The sequence below is a fragment of the Lepeophtheirus salmonis genome, chromosome 4 (genome assembly GCF_016086655.4).
Source record: "Lepeophtheirus salmonis chromosome 4, UVic_Lsal_1.4, whole genome shotgun sequence".
Lineage (NCBI taxonomy): Eukaryota > Metazoa > Arthropoda > Copepoda > Siphonostomatoida > Caligidae > Lepeophtheirus > Lepeophtheirus salmonis.
Genome location: NC_052134.2, coordinates 21244573 through 21264888, shown reverse-complemented (window position 1 = coordinate 21264888; position 20316 = coordinate 21244573). Strand labels below are relative to the sequence as shown.

The 20316-nt window shown below is 34.5% G+C and overlaps 3 protein-coding genes across 3 annotated transcripts; 1 reads left to right on the top strand and 2 right to left on the bottom strand.

The window, feature by feature from the left end:
* Positions 1–1120: 1120 nt before the first annotated feature.
* LOC121115673 (sodium- and chloride-dependent GABA transporter 1) lies at positions 1121–6843 on the top strand. The gene is made up of 7 exons (XM_040709773.2): positions 1121–1929; positions 3103–3378; positions 3445–3571; positions 3637–3769; positions 3834–4072; positions 4132–4708; positions 5797–6843. The coding sequence occupies exons 1-7, from the start codon at positions 1626–1628 to the stop codon at positions 6112–6114; spliced, it is 1974 nt and encodes a 657-aa protein (XP_040565707.1). The 5' UTR covers positions 1121–1625; the 3' UTR covers positions 6115–6843.
* On the bottom strand, positions 6746–9847 carry LOC121115674 (adenine DNA glycosylase). The gene is made up of 2 exons (XM_040709774.2): positions 8505–9847; positions 6746–6957 (listed from the first exon to the last, which is right to left on the bottom strand). The coding sequence occupies exons 1-2, from the start codon at positions 9822–9824 to the stop codon at positions 6907–6909; spliced, it is 1371 nt and encodes a 456-aa protein (XP_040565708.1). The 5' UTR covers positions 9825–9847; the 3' UTR covers positions 6746–6906.
* A 381-nt stretch (positions 9848–10228) lies between these two features.
* On the bottom strand, positions 10229–19874 carry LOC121115675 (uncharacterized). The gene is given in 2 exon segments (XM_040709775.2): positions 10229–17149; positions 17151–19874. Coding segments are annotated over 2 exon segments (8646 nt in total). The 5' UTR covers positions 19593–19874; the 3' UTR covers positions 10229–10945.
* Positions 19875–20316: the final 442 nt, after the last annotated feature.

The following is a 20316-nucleotide window of genomic DNA, read 5'->3' as shown; positions in this document are numbered from 1 at the left end:
TGATATTTTTATAAAAAAAAATTACAAGGACTGAACGTTAAGAACCGGTTCTAAAAAAAACTGGAATTAACTGGATAGAACCGACATAACACTAGGTAGGGGGGTATGGCCCCTTAAATAACTGAAATTTTATATCCACTTTCTTTCTTTTCCTTTTTGAAAAAGGAGGAAAAAATATCTAATGAAATATCATGACAGCTAAACTGCTCTCCTCAAACACATTCCATAAATTGGCAGGGTTACCATGCAGATTGTCGGTTTATCATATTTTGTAACATGCCCAAAATACACCATATTTTCATCACTAGTAATAGTTGTAAAAACCATCTTTAAAATATTAAAAAATGCCGTTCATGCACAGATTAAAGTAAAAGTGAATAGATGCAATGACGTATAGTCACGTAGATCTTGAATTGTCGTCCACTTCATCAAGGAAGGGATTTAATACAAATAGCTCCGATTATGAAACATGCACAAATCCATCGTTATGTTAGAAATCTTAGTTTGTCCCATAAGCATTTAATCAATGACGACCCAATGTCATTTGATCCACCTAAACTTGACTAAAATGCTTGTATCCCGTAATATCACATTTTGTATCGTGGAGTCCGATATATTATAGGGTTCATTGTATTAAGGTTTTTCCTGACTTCAATATATACTGGCTTTACAGTCCAAGTCCCCACCTTTGGGTTTCATACACCAAAGGATAAAGGCGTAGCAAAATGTTGCTCATTGTAAGCTACACGAAAAAAGGAGTTTATCGTATTCTGATAAAAGCAAATGACTCATGAATGATGAGAAACACACTCATGAACGCTATCCTTCCTATAAAAGATACCTAAATATTGTATCTTCAAATCTTCCCTTACAATCCTTGAAGACATCAGCAAACTATTCAGTAAATCATGTTTTCTTTACTTTTATAAAATAATTTCACCTTTTTTTTTTTTTGCAAGTCGAAATACAAAAATTTCCATTGGGGTTCTCTTTTTATAATATGGAAAATTTTTAACATAAAAAAAATATGCGAAAGCCGGTAAAAAAAGAAAGCCCCTGATCGAGCGTGTTTTTATTATAATTTCCTTCCCTCTTTGTTTTTCCTAAGGAATGGAAAATTATTAGTGAGGGAATGTTCAGTTGTAATAAACACTGGACAACAACGAATAAATTGGACTTGGGAAAGACTTTATCTAGACAATACTTGATATACCGCACTTTTTGACATAATTCATTTCCCATGATTTTTGAGTAAATGGTTAGACCGTGGTGAATCACGTAGATAATATAATTATTGAAGATAGAAAGAAATAGACGGAAAAATTTGGAGCGCGCCTTGTAGCGTTTATTTTTCGGGCGTGCTATTCTTTTGATTTAAAAGCGGTGAAATTCAAATAAGTGTTTACTCTTGCCATTGAAACACATCGACTCCGTTCTTGAATACGTCAACAACGACATTGAATTGTGACATAATAAATAAACGAACGAACATTCAAATATCATCACGTTAATTTTTCATCACAACACTGCACTTCCTCAGAGCAGGACATACGTAACGAGTTGATTCAGAGTCCTTTGGTGGCTCGTAAGATACAAAACTAGTCACACACACACACAAAATCAAGATGATACTTAAAAACAAAGAGTCGTCCCTAGCGCGACCCATCAACTATCTTCTTATGAAGGCAAAGGGTCAAGATCTTTGCAGTTATCAAACCACATCAGAGAAGATGCCAACGCCGCCGACCTCTTCAGGAAGAGAAGAAGGGGAGAAGGAGTTAACACATGAAGAAATTGAAGCCATTGCTAAGGAAGAAGCCCGTGGAACATGGGGCTCTCAATGGGATTTCGCCATGAGCTGTATTGCCTATGCTGTGGGGCTTGGAAATGTTTGGAGATTCCCATATCTCTGCTATAAAAATGGAGGAGGTGAGTAAATTAATACTAATTTATTTATGTTAAAATAGAGGGGGATTATGGGACGGAAAAGTAGCCTTTGGGGTTGGAAATGAAGGGAAAATTCCTTTTCTTCTTAACCCCTTTCCTTATTACTTAAATAAAGTATATCCCTTTTGTAAGACAACAAGTAAGGAAAAGGAAGACAAATCCACCACTAGAGCTCAAATTTCATATATATACATAATTATTATTATTTTTTGTTAAAAACACAAACGCATACTATGTACAAAATAATGATTTAATTACATATTATATATAACAAAAGCGCACTCTTTGAACTCTTATTTGCATGTGTTGTGCTAGTCCAAAAGTCAAACAATTTTCTCTCCCGCAATTGCAATTTACTATTATTTCAAACGGAGGATTTTCGTTATTGAATAAATGATGCACATTGTTTTATAAATTGCTCTGTTCCTTCCTTTAGACTGGAAATATTAGTAGAATTTGCTTTTGTTCCTTCCCTTGGACAGGAAATGTTAGTAGCATTTGTTTCTGTTCATATGTGTGGAATATCCTTTTGACGATTTTTTTACTGTTATCAAAGTTGTTGCATTAATGTATTATTATGGAAAGGGATTTTTTCTAGTTGTTCGAGGAGGGCTTTCTCTTTCTTCCTTTTCCTCTCTTTTTCTTACTCTTGGAATATTCCATTTCAATAAGGGAAAATTTTTCTATCTCTCTGTCTCTCTTTTCACTTTTGTTGTTTCTTCTTTTCGTTTCCATTTCTTTCCCCCTGAATACTTAAATCTAGCCAAAAATATGTTGTAATACATATATACATAAATCTAAGTAATCATTAAATATAGGATAATTATGCGTTATTATTTTTTATTCATTGTTAAAGAGGGTAATAAGGTTCAAATATTGTTAAACAGCAGTACGTAATAGCAGCTGATTTATTCTCAAAGAGAAATCAAGAGAGTTAGACGTACGAATGAAAAGCCGGTAATAGATTCTTCTCTAGGGGATCTTAGGAATATTTTAATGGAAAAATACCAACGAAAAGCGGGGAAATATTAATTTCCCTATCATTTTCTACAAACAGAAACGCACAACACTTTTAATGAAGCATGTTACATGATTATGATATGATATTATATTAATATACTTGCATTAATTCTATAATAACTCCACCTTTATTAGGAGCATTTCTCATCCCCTACGCCATTGCCATGCTCACTTGTGGCATACCTCTCTTTCTTCTTGAAGTATCTGTGGGTCAATATTTGGGTGTTGGAGGTATGAGCGTTGTGGGTCAGCTCTGCCCCATACTTAAGGGCGTGGGATACTCTGCTCTCATGATGGTCTTTTTGGAAAATGTTTATTACATTATTGTTGTGGCTTGGACGATATTTTATATTCTGAATACACTCTACAACCTTACTACGGGGTTGCCTTGGGATGGGTGTGATAAAGGAAGTAAGTGGGAGGAGATCCTTTTCACTTAATGATCATTTTAATTAATTATTTTTTTATAAATCATAGATGGCTCTTGGGCAGGAGAAGATTGCTTTGATCCCGAGTCTGGACTTCCCTACAATGAGTCTAATGCTTTCCTTGTTCATGGCTTATTAGAAAAAGACACCATGCCTCCAGTTGAGTCCTATTGGAAGTACGTTGTTATTTAGTCAATGTGTATTTAACTCATTAATTAATTATAAATTTCTTTACATATAGCAATCATGTACTTCAAATCTCTTCAGGAATTGACGAGTTGGGTGGAATCAGATGGGAACTCATGGCTTATCTTGCTCTAGCATGGTGTTTAGTCTATCTTGTTATATGGAAAGGTCTTCATAATTCTGGAAAGGTATTAATTCCCGATATCTGTTTCCCAATATATATATATAACCTATTTATTTTTTTTCATTCAGATTATTTGGGCTTCTGCCATATTTCCCTACATTATTTTGACAATCCTCTTCATTAAAGCAATGACTTTAGATGGTGCAGTTGAAGGAATTAAATATTTGTTCACTCCTGATTGGGATCGTCTTAAGACGAGTGAATGTTGGATTGATGGAGGAACTCAAATCTTTTTCTCATACGGTGTTGGAATTGGAGCACTCTTGGCCCTTGGTTCTTACAATAAATTCCATCATAACTGCTATAGGTTTGTATTCTGTATTTCGAATATTACGAGGGTTATAAATACATTCTTTGAATTTCCAGGGATGCCATGTTCGTATGCTGTGTTAATACGGCCACCTCATTGTACTCAGGAATAGTCATTTTTGCTATTTTGGGGTTTATGGCAAAACAGAAAGGCGTTGAAGATATTGGAGATGTGGTCAAATCTGGGCCAGGTCTAGCTTTCTTGGTATATCCTGAAGTTGTGAGGCAGTTAGAACCCTCTGCACTTTGGGCTATTTTATTCTTTTTGATGTTGTTTACTCTTGGAATTGACTCACAGTTTTGTGGGATCGAGTCCTTGATTGTGGGTCTTGTGGATAACTGGCCTAATTATCTTCGACCAAGAAAGATTTTGTTTACTGCTGCCATGTGCGTCTTTATGTTTTGCCTTGGACTTCCAATGATTACAAATGGAGGCGTCTTTATTTTCCAATTGATGGATTTCTATGCAGCTTCTGGGATGTCCCTACTTTGGTGCGTATTTTTCCAAACGGTGGCTATTTGCTGGTTCTTTGGAGCAAAGAAAGTGTATAATTGCATTGAGCTTATGGTTGGATTTCGCATCAACTACTACTGGTATTTTAGCTGGGTCGTCTTCGCACCATGTTTTATGTTTGTAAGTTAAATTTTCTTACTAATATGGCCTATCAACACACAAAACAAGATAGAATAATGAGTCTGGGTTACATTCAATTGAATTTTTTGAAGAATAATTATCGTAAATATCTATCAACAAAAACTATTCTTACGCAAATTTCTCCACTTAAAGTAACAAAATCACAATGAAAGAACTATAAATTGATTTTATGTCATTGAAAGGGGCCATATAATGACAAGAGACAATTTAAGTATTATTAATTAAATAAAGGTTCTAAACTACTTTAGTTAACATTCTTCTTGGATAGTACCTAGTCAGGGGTGTCCACATATTTTTTTTAAATCAAAAATCCACAACTATTATCAATAAATAAATAAATTTGGAAAAAAATTCAAAAATTCACAGCTATTATCAAAAAATATCAAGAATCTATTCCCAAGAAATTAAACTTTTTGGAAAAAAAAAATCAAATATAAAATTTTCTTGCAAAATGCAAAAATTCCTTCATTTGGGAGGTCTAAAGCCCCTCCAGCCCACTCCCTGCGGACGAGACCCCTCTAGTATCTCAACTCTTCCCAGAAATTTGACTATAAAGCCTATAATAATTGATCGAATTGTATTTCTATAAAATATTGTTAAAAAATACAATGAGAATCCTTTTCTTGATTTTTCTTCAAGATTGTTTTTATGTTAACTCACGCAAAATTGCTAACACAAAAGCAATTTTGAGTAAACATCAAATAAAGGAGAAATCTCCCATTAATTCTTTTACATCATATCAACACAAATATTACATAGACAGCCAATTAGAGGCTTTATATTCAAATTTATTGGACGGAGATGAAATATTATCAAAGAAGAATGTTGACTATAGTAGTCTTCATTTGATTTATGAGATTTAAATTGCCTTCCAATCAGATGTCTCTTCAAATATAATTTATCATTCTGGATGGAAATTGGCAATCTTTAATTTCTGGAAGAATACAAAAGTAACTTATTTTGAGTAAAATCACTTGAGCTTGTTCTTATGTTGAATGGCTAAAAATATGTCCTTACAAGAATAATTGAAATACTTATTCATGTTTGTCTCCTCCTTTTATCTTTAGGGAATTTTCATCTTTTACTTTCTCAAGTATACTCCCATCACCTATGGAGGATCCTATTCATATCCACTATGGGGCGAAGTTTTGGGCTTTGGCATCAGTTGGTCTTCAATGATCTTTGTACCTGGTTACGCTATATACTTTCTATGTACCAATGAGGGTACTTTTAAAGAACGATTACTAAAGGGCATCACACCAAATATCAAACCACGACCAGACGCTATTATTGCATTGGAGAAACAACGGCAAAAACGATTGGCGGATGAAGAAAATCCTGAAGTAGAAATGAGGCTAGTTGAGCCAGAAAGTAATCATTTATAAGGAGATTATTCATTATCGTTAATTAAATCAAAAGAAGAAAAACTCAAAAAAAATCCTTAGGGAGTTTTAGAAGCAACAAGCGAACAAACAAAAAATCTTCTTAAACCTTAACACTAGTTTCATTCAGACAATTATAATTATTAATTAATTTATATTTTAGGAAGCTTTTCGTTTGTTATCTTCCTATCCCTTTTTTTTATTATTATTATTTGAATGACCTCATATTTTATTCTCGCAACCTCTTTTATATTATTATATCATACTTATAATAATTAATCATTGATTTTATGTATTACAATAATCATTTTTATTTTATTACATATTATATAAATATCTCTTCAATAAGCAGCTTCATAGTATTCGATATAAATATATTTTTTTTATAGATAAATAGTACTTTTTGTACAAAAAAAATAATGTATACACAACAGCCCTATAATTTTACTCATTAATCAATGTTCATTCCAAACGTCTCCACCCCCCTTCTTGCCCCTTATTTTTTGCGCTTATATTGCTGCATGAAATATTATAATTAAACGTTTCGCTGCATCCCGGATTTTTATTGTATTTTACTTCATTATGTCATATATTTTATAAGAGGGGATTTACAATAATTTCTTCTCATGGACAGTTTTTGCAAGTCATAAGTTTATTTTTTGTCATTATTTAGAAATTCAGTATACACTATACATATATATTTATTGAAATAGAGATCTATTTTGTTTAAAATGTAAAATTCTTTTTATTGAGGCACAGCACGATGGATTGATTTCCTTCCTCCAATTCCAGAGCTCATTTGGTCGTAAAAAATGAAGTAATTCTTTTCTGCTTTTTTGGAGGTTCCTATCAAGAAAAAATTATAAGTTAATTCAGGGGCGTCTGCAGGGGGTGGTGTGGAGGGGAAAATTAAGGAATTTTTACTATAAATTTTAATGTTTGAATGTTTTTATTAAAAACTTTAATATTTTAAATTTAATTTTCTATGAATAGCTATGAATTTTTGAAATTTTTCTCAAAATTTTCTTGTGAACAGCTGAGGATTTTAGATATTTTTTGAGAATAGCTATAGATTTTTCCAAAAAATTGCAATAAATGCAATATTTGAAAGTTTTTTGAGCAACTGTGATTTTTGAAAAATTAAAAAATAAATAATTTTTGAAAAATTAAAAATAAATAATTTTTGAAAAATTAAAAATAAATAATTTTTGGAAAATTAAAAATGAACAATTTTTGAAATTTTTTTCCAAAAGATTTTAATTTTTGTTCAAAAAATTCCTAAAATCAAGCCTCCCCCTCCCCTAAAAAAAATAATATACATATATATTCCTGTGGACACCCCTGTAATTAGATTTAAGTAAGGTAATTACAAGTGTTGAGACTCGGTCTGAGACCAAATGATTTTTTTGGTCCGGTCTTATGTGATTTTTTCAAACTCACTCATCTGGACCGATATTGTGGTCCAGACGGAAATTTTCTTTTCTAAAAAAAATGTCACACAGATGTATAAAAAAATGACGTGGAAACAAAACCAATTTTTTTGTAGATCGAATTTTAAAACAAAACTGGTACAGACTAAAATGGTTGAACTGAACTAGTTAAAATTATAACAGTCTCAGATTTCCAGACCAAAAACCAACAATAATATCAACTAAATTATGTGTTAAACTTTGACTGTACCTTTATTGGGTTAATCGTTTTAATTTACACTGTACATAATAAGACCTTTTACCCGGACACAATAAAAAAAAACTTACTTTGGAAAAGTTTGATACTTTTCAGTCTAATTTTGGCATAGTACAGGACATTTTAATTTTAAAAAAGATTTTAGGGTCGAAGTCGGTCATTTTTAAACCTCTTGTGCATATTGTCCCCATAAATTGAACATTTTTTTTTTATGGATTTGGTTAATCAGAAAAAAAGACTTGTCCACCTTGCTTTTAATAATATAATTTAAGGTGTCAAAGATTTGCAGTTTCTCTGTTTTATCAAAGATACAAGAGTTAAGTGATATTGCAAAATTTAACCCAAGTGAAGAAAAAAGAGAAAGATTAATTTATTATCTTTCATAAAACACCGAAATACCAAATTATTGAGAGCATCTTAGACCTCTTAATTCATTATTAATAAAAATGTGTTTTTTTTACTGATTTACAAAATCCTAAAAAATAATCTTAACCTAAACAATTGTATAGTTTATGTTCTAATATTTACGGATAAAATAAACTTTGAGTCTTTAGCAATGATCAAGGATTCTTAATTACGACGAAATTAATTTGTATATAATAAATGTAAAAATAGTCTTCCATTTTCAGTTGAGGGCACTATGATAGTTAACGATAATTGAGTAAATACCCTATTGCATAAAATTAGTTAAAATATGTTCAAAGTACCATGGATTGTTTTTGATATAATCGGAGAACTTTTTTCATTGCTGTGGATATTGATGAACTCTGTACGTCTTCAGCAGTGCCCATTAATAAAAAGCTCTGATAATTGCCAGCTTTCAATTTGGGGCTTAAATCATCTTCTTCCTCTGCTAGGCTCGTGCAACTCCAGACTTTGTACGTTTGGCTTATGTGGGAAAATTGATGGAACACTTCTCCAATATACTGCAGAGAAGAGCATTCAATCCCTGCATCATCTCTTAAGACCCTATAAAGTTCATTTACGCTAGAGTTTCGCGTTTCGTCTTTTGATGGAATACTAAAAAATTCATATAGATTGGCTAAAAGGCCGATTGAAGGTCTTTGAAAAAGAAGGTAGCGAGATGTTGTGGGCGTTCTAATTATGATTACCTCTGAGACTGCATCTCTTACTTTAGTCTTTTTAAGTTTCACAGGATAGTTCATTACCCCCTTTGCCTTATCATAGTCCCTTATACATAAATGGCAGTCTTCAATGTCGTACTGATGAAGGGATGATATCTCTTTCAATGCTGCACATTCATCCTTTAAAGGACACACTTTACAAGAAGGATTCTTTGGAGTACATATAGTCGCACCCAGTTCCATGAGTGACTGATTAAAATCTCCTGGACGCTCAGGATCAACTAACTCATTTGCAACCCTCCAAAGGAGATCCATTACCTCTTTACTGGATGAATCTTTACCAATAGCTTTGAGTCTAGTGAGAACACGAACCACGTTACCATCAACTACTCCAACAGGACAATTATATGCAATGGACGCAACTGCACAAGCCGTATATTGGCCAACACCAGGGATTTTGCGCAAACCCTCAACTGTGGAGGGAAATAGTCCATCAAATTCATTCACTACCTTGACTGCACCCTCAAGAAGTCTTTTTGCACGTGAATAGTATCCCAATCCGGACCAAAGACGATTAATAGAGTCTAAATTTGCGGATGCGAGATCAGTGACCGTTGGCCAAGATCCCATCCAACGGTTATAGTAGTCAATAACTGTGGCCACTTGAGTCTGTTGCAACATGACCTCAGAAATCCAAATGCCATAACCTCTTTGATTATTATCTGAGGAGGATTCACTAGCAAGAGTCCTCCATGGAAGGGTACGTTTAGAAGAGTCATACCAAGACAAAAGTTTTTTGCGAATGCCAGATATTGCTATTAGCTTCTCATCGTCCTCGGAATCATGGTTTGAAAAATGTGATGTGTGGAAAGCACATATGTTACTTTTTCTTGCAAAGGACTCTGTCGACTCATCCGTCGACGAAGACAACTTCCTTTTCATATTTTCGTTTCAGCTCAAGCTCCTAGTCAAAGTTTAAAAAAGAAAAATTAAGATGATAAAAGATTTTGGTTTATTTAGAGCAATTGTTTTTCTTTAATTATTTAATTTTTCGATATAAACTAATAACATAATAGCTTTATATAATATTTTGTAATAGTATAATACTTATGGATAGTCAATAATTATCGATTGATTTATTATTAAGAAAGGATTTTTTTTTGTCTTCTATTTAAGTTTTTATTTTTTTGGTACATTAAAAGTCGTAAAAGGGGGATGAAGAAAAATGCTTTAAAAATAAGAATAATTTAAACAAACTTCATTTTAAGATAAAAATGACATGGGGGTTTTGTTTGGGAGTGGTTGTTGGAAACGCATCTAAATAATGTTGTTATAAAGTAAAACTCTTTGTTGGTTTGTATTTTTTTTTTTTTTTTAAATCATCTTAATTTGGTCATCCATTTAAAAGTGGTAGGTGTAATAATTATCATAATTAATGAATAAATTGAAGATAAAAAAATATTGCGTCATGGACAAAAAGTTATTTATGTACTTTGAATAAATAAGAGGAATTTTGAAGAACACTAAATAATATTAAGTATAAGCACACTAGGGTTTTTTTTGTTGTTGTTTTTCAGCCTTTTCGAATTTCGATTACAGGACTAGTACAGAAGGGTTGACATGTGGTTTAAACATAACCTACACACAAAAAAAACGCCAAAAATTACGCATTTAGTCATTAAAGATTCCTTAATTTGCATAAAACAATTTTGATTGTTGTACAATGAAATTGTACATCTAGGCTATATTCTTACCTATTCATGATAACTTACTTTTCCCCATTAGCCTCGTAATCAAAATTCAAAAAATTGGCAAGTAACCTCCCCTAATATACGAGTACACAAATTAATACACATCAAAATTGAATAAACATCCTTTGATTATAGCCAAAAGAACAACTATTTAATATATAAGTATGTTGTACTATATAGTGCATTAAAAATGTTCGTTTCTAATTAAAATAGATGCACAATTAAAGATTAATAAGTATCCGGGTTACCACCACGTAGATATTAACATAAGAATAATAACAGTAGTTCATAATCAGCGCAGCCGATGAGTGATTAATCTTCTTCTTCTTCCTGACCCTCTTCGTCTTCATCTTCTTCCGACTTACTTTCATCAACGACTAATTTACTTTCATCATATTCATCATCCGAGTATTTAGTAGGTTTTTTACTATTTGTATTTTTTACAGTCTTTTCGGGCAAGTTTTCAGCCGAGGAAGAAGAGCCTGAAAGAGTCTCGTGAAAGGAAAATTTTTTCCCCCGAGTTCTCCGTTTGGAATTAATAATTTGAAGTCGATACTTTTGAGCTCGTCGATCAAAGCCCTCAGAGTCTTCTTCCTCTGAATCTTCTTCTCCCCCTCTTTTTCTTTTGCGGCTGCTACTACTACTTTTGATATTGACGTTTTTCTTAGATGCACTTCTCTGACGACTACTACTTCCATAGTCTTCATCCGAGTCCTCCTCTGTTTCCGTCCACGAGTCATCTCGGCTTTTACTCTTGCCCCCTCCTCGTTTCTTCTTTTTGTTAGAGTTATTCGTCTTCTTTTGCCCATCGCCCTCATCGTCGCTTAGGCTACCATCAAAAATGAAATCATCGTCGTAGAGGACTTTTCTGTTTCTACTGGATCTTCTTGTGGGATTACTACTGCCTTTCTTGCCCTTGGATCTTTTATAGTTCCTTTCTTCAGAGTCATCAGAATCTGAAGGAACTTCGAAGTCTTCATCAGGATCCTCTTTTTCAGAGGCACTAAGTTGAAAATCACTGCCACTATCTTCTCCATCATCCTCACTGGAAGCAGCTAAATCACTCAACTTTTTCTTTTTCTTTTTAGTTGTGGATGAGGTCAACAAATCTCTATTGATTTTCATTTTAATGGACTGATGGCCCTCACCTCCTTCTTGATCCGCCTTTTCATCGCCTTCTTGCCCTTGTGCACCAAGTATATTCGACATATCTTTCCCCTTTCCAACACCAGGTCTGTTGTCAATCTCATCCCCTTCCTCACCATCATCTTCGTCGTCATCATCATCTTCTTCGTCATAATTAGAACGAGGCTCTTTTCCAGCGGCAATAGCCGCAGAAGACGCACCTGCCCCTACTACTATTCTACGTTTTAAATCCTCATCTCGAAGAGCAGATTTGATCATATCATCATACTCCTTCATATTGTAATTAACGTTGCGTGCAGCCCGTCTCCGCTGTGAAGGGCCAGCATTACTCTCAGAATCGTCCGAGGAACTAGAACCAGAGCTAGATTCATCATCGCTCGAACCTGAATTAATATTAGAATTCCCACCACTCGAACTTGATGATTTCACCTTCCTCTTTTTGGCACGCTCCTTCGTAGGAATAACTTTAGATAGGGATAAGGATACAAATGCGAGTCTCTCTTTTCTTTTTTCATCTGCTTCTCTCTTCTTCACAACGACTTCATACGTGGCAAACCGAGATTCCAATTTGTTAATAAGGATTTTATGTTGGCAATCAGGGCAATGCCAAATGCCTTCAGGGATAACCATCAATGAAGGTCTAAGACAGGATGCATGCCAACCCACCTCACATCCTTCAGAGTCGCATAAGAGAATCCATTCTGGATGATCCGCTTTGTTACATTTCTTACAAGCAAAATCATCCTCCTCTTCCTCAGATTCTACTTCTTCAATTTTTATAGCCGCCTTCTTTTTCTTCCGTTTAACAAGTGTCCTTGCGTGCTTTATTGGAGTAATTTCTTCTTCAGGTACATCAGACTCACATGAAAATTCGTGATCCGATTTGAATAAATCATCATCCTCTACGTGAACAATCCGTTCTTCTGCACCATATTCTTCGTCAAAGTCATCTTCGGCATTCTCTTCATCATCAGAGTCGGAGCCAGAAGAGTATTTCTCAAATTCCTTCAAATTTTGTTCACCTCGCTTTTTTTTCTTTTTTTTCTTGCGTTTTTTGAGCTTTGCTTGGAGACTATTATCCCCATCTTCATCATCGATTTCCTCTCCTTCGTAGTCGGATTCTTGCTGAGGCTGTTTCTTCTTCTTCTTCTTTAAATCTGGTTTCAAGACTTCCTTTATACTATTATTTTTTTTCTTTTGATGAGCTTTAAACTCTAAAAGTGCTTCCTCTTCCTCTCGTTGCCTCCTTTCTGCCTCTTTAATACGGAGACTCGCAATGCGTCCACTTGAACGTCTTGACTGTCGAAGTGGAGGAGGGGGAGAAGACTCTTGGCGCTTTTTGACAACATTATTGTTATTTGAACGACTTTTACTCTTTTTGATTGGAATTTTATTGTCATCTTCTTCATTACCAGCAGCCGGAGATGTTTTTACAGAATCCTCCTTATTTTGCTCACCCACTTTTCCCCCATTGATTCTACCATTATTCCTTGCATCATTAAGAGCACCCTCTCCTTCACCCTTAATAATCATTATGGGCTCTTCTACAGCTTCTTCTACAACAAGAGGGGAATCGTTGTCCACTTTAGATTTTTTAGCTCCATCTAAAAATTCCGTAGGGGACTCTGTAAGACCACGCTTCTTGAGAGGCATATACTTAGGAGGAGAAGATGGTACCGATTCTGACTTGTCAAGTTCTTTACTTATTTCAGATTTTGAGGAATCATCCGTAGTAACATCAGGAACTTTTTCAGTGGGTTCATTTTGACATTCTGGCTCAATGGCTAAGGTCTTTTCGACTTCTTCTTTAGTCGGAATATAACTTTGATTCGAAGAATCTAATTCTTTTTTTTCAACATTAGACGACCTAGTTCCATCATTATTTTTATTCCCAGGATTCGTCGAACCAGATGGTGTAATGAGGTTTGCACTTTTTAGAGATTTATTTTTTTCTGAAGTAATACCATCACTTTTTGTCTTTATCCCGTGTGCAGAAACTGAATCACAACTTTGCTGATCCGACTGTTCTGATTCACTTTTTTCGGATACACTAACAACATTTGCCACAGTTTCTTTTTTAGTAGGGTTTTTTTCGGCTATCAAGTCTGGAGAAGTCGCCGACTTCTCTATTGAATCCTTTTTATTAATAGTTGTAGTCGTTGATGAAAAATCATCATCTTCATTACTTAAAGGAACCAAAGTATTTTTATGATCACTTTCAAACGGACTTGGAGAATTGGATTGTTTATTTGAAGCGAGGTCTTTAGCTTCAAAGAGTGAAGATGATGAGGACATCTTAGAAGACGTTGCTTTAATATTACCGATAAGATCAGTTACTGAAACAATGCCAGGAGAGTCTTTCCTTACTGAGGAAATATTAGCTGAAATGGGTTCTTTCAGTGCAATATCATCCTTTATTTTACTGGTCTTAATTGAATCAACTTCTTTAAGTACATTTTTCGATTGTATGTCAGAAGATGGAGATAAATTTGACAAATCCAATTTTTCCTTCGGAACATTACTTGACGGAATTGAATCCATACTAATAGAACTACTACTAATCCCTTTTTCTTTTGTAATTGACTCTTGAGATGATGATTGATTTTTACTTAAATCTGTTTTATTTGTGTCATCTGTTTTAGATTCATCGGACTGATCTTCAGAAGAATAAGTGTCTGGACTTTTTGTAGATAGAAGATTATCCTTCAAATGCAATTGAGATCCTTTATCGCGAAGGGATTTATTTTTATTAACTTCAATCAGATGTTCTTTGCTAGTATTTACAACCAATTTAGTTTTTAAATTGTCAGGAATTGCAAATGAATCCACAGATTTAATAGTATCTTTGGATTTTGTAATTGGGTGATGGATTTCCAAAGGGGGACAGAATTGACCTTCTTTCTTCTTTTCATGAACTTTTTGATCCTTGGAGACATCCCTCTCAATACCAGAAGCAACAAAAGTTAAGGAATCCTTTTCAATATTAGATGTACTTTTTGACGTAACTTCACATTGTAACGCCTTATTATCATGCACAATTATATTTGATTTTTTATGAGTTGAAGCCGATTTATCCTCAACAACCACAGAACCTTTCTTCTCAATTTTACAATCCAATTTGATTGATTTAGTCTCTTTCATCTGAGATCTGAGATCAAGGAGCTTATTTCCAGATGAAGCACTACCTGTATCAGAGTCCACGCATAAGTTTTTCTCGCCACTTACTAATTTAGAAGTAGTGTTCAATTTGGTACTATTTTCCTCCTTCGGTGGAGTATTATGGTCAAGCAATTTTTTGATTGAAGAATCCCGTTGAAGGATTGGATCATTGACTTTGATTTTAGATCTAAGATCTGGAGACTTTATAGCGTGTGAGTCAGTAACATTTTCAGAAAGGATCGGATCGTTCACCTGGATTGAAGATTTAAGATCTGACGACTTACTAGCGACTGAATCACTATCTTTTACAGATTTAACGGAATCTGTAACTTTGTTCGTAGATTCGTGATCTGTTGACTTTCTATCGTGTGAATCACAAATTTCTCGAGACTTTATAGGATCATTAACTTCAATAGTAGATTTATTATCAGATGATTTAACAGAATGTGAGTCCCTAATTTTTCCAGATGTGATGGGCTCATTTACTTTAATAGTAGGTGTTTGATCTACCAACTTTTCAGAATGCGAAACAATAACTTTTCCAAATTTGATTGGATCATGAACTTTCTTTGTAGATGCGGGATCTTGAGACTTTTTAACATGTGAATCACTAAATGTTTCAGATTTTACGGGTCCAATTACTTTTTTTGTTGATTCATAATCTGGCGATTTTACAGAATGTGAATCACTTACTTTTTCAGGTTTCATTGGCCCAATTACTTTCTTTGTAGATTCATAATCTGGTGATTTTACAGAATATGAATCACTAACTTTTTCAGGTTTCATTGGCCCAATTATTTTCTTTGTAGATTCACGTTCTGGAGATTTTACAGAATTTGAATCACTAACTTTTTCAGGTTTCATTGGCCCAATTACTTTCTTTGTAGATTCGCGTTCTGGGGATTTTGCAGAATGTGAATCACTAACTTTTTCAGGTTTCATTGGCCCAATTACTTTCTTTGTAGATTCGCGTTCTGGGGATTTTGCAGAATGTGAATCACTAACTTTTTCAGGTTTCATTGGCCCAATTACTTTCTTTGTAGATTCGCGTTCTGGGGATTTTACAGAATGTGAATAGCTAACTTTATCAGGTCTCATAGGCCCAATTATTTTCTTCGTAGATTCGCGTTCTGGCGATTTTAAAGAATGTGAATCACTAATTTTTTCAGATCTGATAGGTTCATTCACTTTCATGGTAGATTTGTGATCTATTGACTTTTTGGCATCTGAATCACTAACTTTATCCGGTTTCATGGGCCCAATTATTTTCTTTGTAGATTCGCATTCTGGCGATTTTAAAGAATGTGAATCACTAACTTTTTCAGATCTGATAGGTTCATTCACTTTCATAGTTATTGACTTTTTAGCATCTGGATCACTAACTTTATCAGGTTTCATGGGTCCAATTATTTTATTTGTAGATTCGCGTTCTGGCGATTTTGTAGAATGTGAATCACTAACTTTTTCAGGTTTAATGGGCCCAATTATTTTCCTAGTAGATTCGCGTTCTGGTGATTTTACAGAATGAGAATCACTAACTTTTTCAGATCTGATAGGTTCATTCAATTTCGTGGTAGATTTTTGATCTATTGACTTTTTAGCATCTGAATCACTAACTTTATCAGATTTCATGGGCTCAATTACTTTCATTGTAGATTTATGAATTGGCGACTTATTAGAATGCGAATCACTACCTTTTTCGGAAATAATGGGCTCGTTAACTTTCCTGGCGGATTTGTGATCTGGTGATTTATAAATAAGTGGATCAATAAATTTTTCCACATTAATGGGCTGTTTCACTTTTACAGCAGGTTTATGATCTGGCAACACTTCAGAATGCAAATCACTAACTTTTCCTGATCTGACAGCCTCATTTACAATAGATTTATGATCTAGCGACTTCTTATCGTATAAATCAAACACTTTTTCAGACATGATAGACTCATTTCCTTTCAGAGTAGATTTTTGATCATCTGATTTTTTAGAATGTGAATCACTTACTTTCTCAGATCTGATAGGGTCATTCACTTTCTTAGTAGATATATGATGATCTGGTGATTTTTTAATAATTGAATCACTAACTTTTTCCGAGCTGATGGGATCGTTAACTTTCTTAGTAGATACGGAATCTGGCAACTTTTTAGCCTGTAAATCACTAACTTTTTCCGATCTGGTAGGATCATTAACTTTTTTTAGTAGATACGGAATCTGGCAACTTTTTAGCATGTAAATCACTAACTCTTACCGATATGATGGGATCATTAACTTTCGTAGTAGATACAGGATCTGGCGACTTTTTAACGTGTAAATTACTAACTTTTTCCGATCTAATAGGATCATCAACTTTCGTAGTAGATGCAGGACCTGGCGACTTTTTAGCGTGTATATCCTTAACTTTGTCAGCTCTTATGGGTTCATTTACTTTCTTAGTAGATACGGGATCGGGCGACTTTTTAGCGTGTAAATCAATAACTTTTTCAGCCCTTAAAGGTTCATTTACTTTCTTAGTAGATACGGGATCTGGCAACTTTTTAGCATGTAAACCAGTAACTTTTTCCGATCTGATAGTATCCTTCTTAGTAGATATATGATGATCTGGTGATTTTTTAGTTTGTGAATGACAAATTTTTTCGGAGCCGATGGGATCATTAACCTTAATTGTAGATTTATGATCTGGCAACTTTTCAAAATGCGAATCATGAACTTTTCCAAACTTGATCGGATCATTAACTTTCACAACTTTTTTTTGATCTGTTGGCTTTGAATCGTGTGTATTAATAACTTTCTTGGAAGTGTTAGGCTCCTTCACTATCATTACAGATTTATGATCAGGCAACTTTTTAGAATTCAAATTACCAACTTTTCCAAACTTGACAGGTTCATTCGCTTTCATAGTTGGTTTATCATCAGGTGACTTTTCAGAATGCGAATCACTAACTTTCCCAAATTTGATGCTAGATTTGTGCGAATCACTAACTTTTTCAGGATTGATTGGTTGATTATTGACTTTCAAAGTCGATTGGTTATCTGACGACTTTTTTGAATGCGTATCACTCACTTTATCATTATTGATGGGTTGTTTGACGTTTATAGTAGTTTTATGATCTAGTGACTTTTTGTCATGCAAATCACTTACTTTTTTGGAATGGAGTGGCTCATTCACACCTATATGAGACTTGGTATCATCAGAAAGCTTATCATCAATTATTTCAACTCTTTTTTTAACATCAATAACATCGACTGTCTTGTTTGTAACTAAAATCTTACGATCAGGCATTTTTTCCTGAGGCATAGCACTTAGAGGACCCATATGCAGCATAGTATCTTCCTTTGTATCTAATTTCGATACTGATACGGATTTAGAGGAATGTTCTTTTTCCAAAGAATAGGGAGTAAACAATTTTTCTTCTGATTTAACTTTGACTTTAGTATCAGAAGCATTAGATAAAGTGGATTCTATATTAAAAGAAGGCTTTGGCTCTGGTATATTCTTTACTTTATTGAGAGTAAGAGATGAGGAGATACTTTTTTGTATAGATTGCTTATGCAAAACGTCGTCGTCCGTATTAACTTTGGTTATAGCAGACTTTTCACTTGATGCAATTACATTTTTCGAATGATCTGAAGATATTTTATAAGAAGACGATGAGGACGAATGGGATTCATTCCTTTTAATAATCATTTTCGGTATGGAGGAGGTCGTTCTCTGTTGAATAGGACTCGTAGACAGTGAATAATTTTTTTCATTTGTGTTTTTAGATACTTCTAATCGATTATCAACAGCAGGTTTGTGATCTTGCAATGGACCACGACATTTTTCTTGGATGGACTTTTTTTCATTATCTTCAGTTCTCATAACAACTTTATTAGAGGTATTTCTATCTGTGGATTTATCTTCTGAAGGTGAAGAAGGGTTGAGAGGTGAAGTATCCTCCTCTAAGTCACTATTAGCAACACTGGTAGCGTTAGAGTGTTCAATTGAATTCGGAACGGGTCTAGTATCAAGAATAATATTTTCAAGTCCGTCCTGCAGAGAGGCTTCGTCATCCAAAGTGGATGGCGAGGGCTCTTTTGTACTAAGACCATTATTCTTAAGTTTATCGAGGAGAAGAATAAAGGAGGCTTTGTCTTTAGCAACGAGTTCCCATGTTTCTTCGTCCAGGTCTTCCTTGTAGATGCGGAGAGTTCCTTCTTCATCTTCAAAGTACCAATAGAGATCCCCCCGCTTATCCTGCCCCAAGGGGGAGGATCGCAGATCCTTCTTATGCGAGAGGGAGTTCTTAAATTTCACATTAAATTCGAATTGGGATTCACAGAGAGATCTTAGAATCCGTATTTTGACCTCTGGACTCAGGGATGCGAACCCAGAGTCCAGCATTTCTGCTTTGGCATCCTCTTCCCTTCCACTCAAGTACCGAATCAAGGATTTCTCCCAACGATCCGCAGAAATGGACTTGTGTACTTTGCGGAGAAGCTTCACAATCAGATCCACAAGGAATGGGGACGGCGGCCCCGAACAGGACTCCAGGCCCTCCTCCAAAGGGCTGATCCGTAATTTCCAACTCTCTCCGAATATATCCTTACCAAACCGATGCAGAAATTCCAGAATTACCGCAAAGTTCGGATCCGTGTCCGAAGTAGTGAGTCCCGTCATCTTGTTTTCAGGTCATTGGCGGTTTTTATTTTGATTTTGATTCCACACTCAAACACAACCGTAGCTTAGCGGCTTACACAAACTATCCACTTTACTTCTTTTCTTTCTTATCGGGCTCCTTCCTATCCCCATACGCCGCTCTCAGCAACTCTTCTCTCTCTCCCTCTTCTTGTCTCTCTTTATCCACCTCCAAACACGCCCTCTCACTCTCTCTTTCTCCTTCCTTCTCCCTCTAAACCCCCTATTTCAGCTTCTTCTTCTTCTCTTTACGTACAACAAACGTAGACTAAAGCTCAATCTTCGCATTATAAATACTGTTTAAATTGTGTACAAGTTGCAACTTGTACACTCCCCTTGTACAAGTTACAATTACTACGTCTCACAACCAGGGCTGCCAGTTTGAACTCTTCAACAAAACTCCAGGGGTAGCAATATAAAAACCCAAGCCTACAAGGAAATTGATATAATGACTGTGATTCATTTTCTTATCTTTATTTAAGAATTAAAATAGGAATCTTCACTCTCCACAGTTACCATTGAAACATTTATTGATTCCTTATTTTTTTATATTCCTTTATTCTCTCTTGATCAAAAATTCAATTTTAGCCTTAATTTTCGGACCCAAAAGCATATTCTTAGCATTATAGATCCCGAAAATGACATTTTTCTCGTAATGCTTACATATTCAAATTTTACTCTAATTTTCATTTAGATATATTTAACA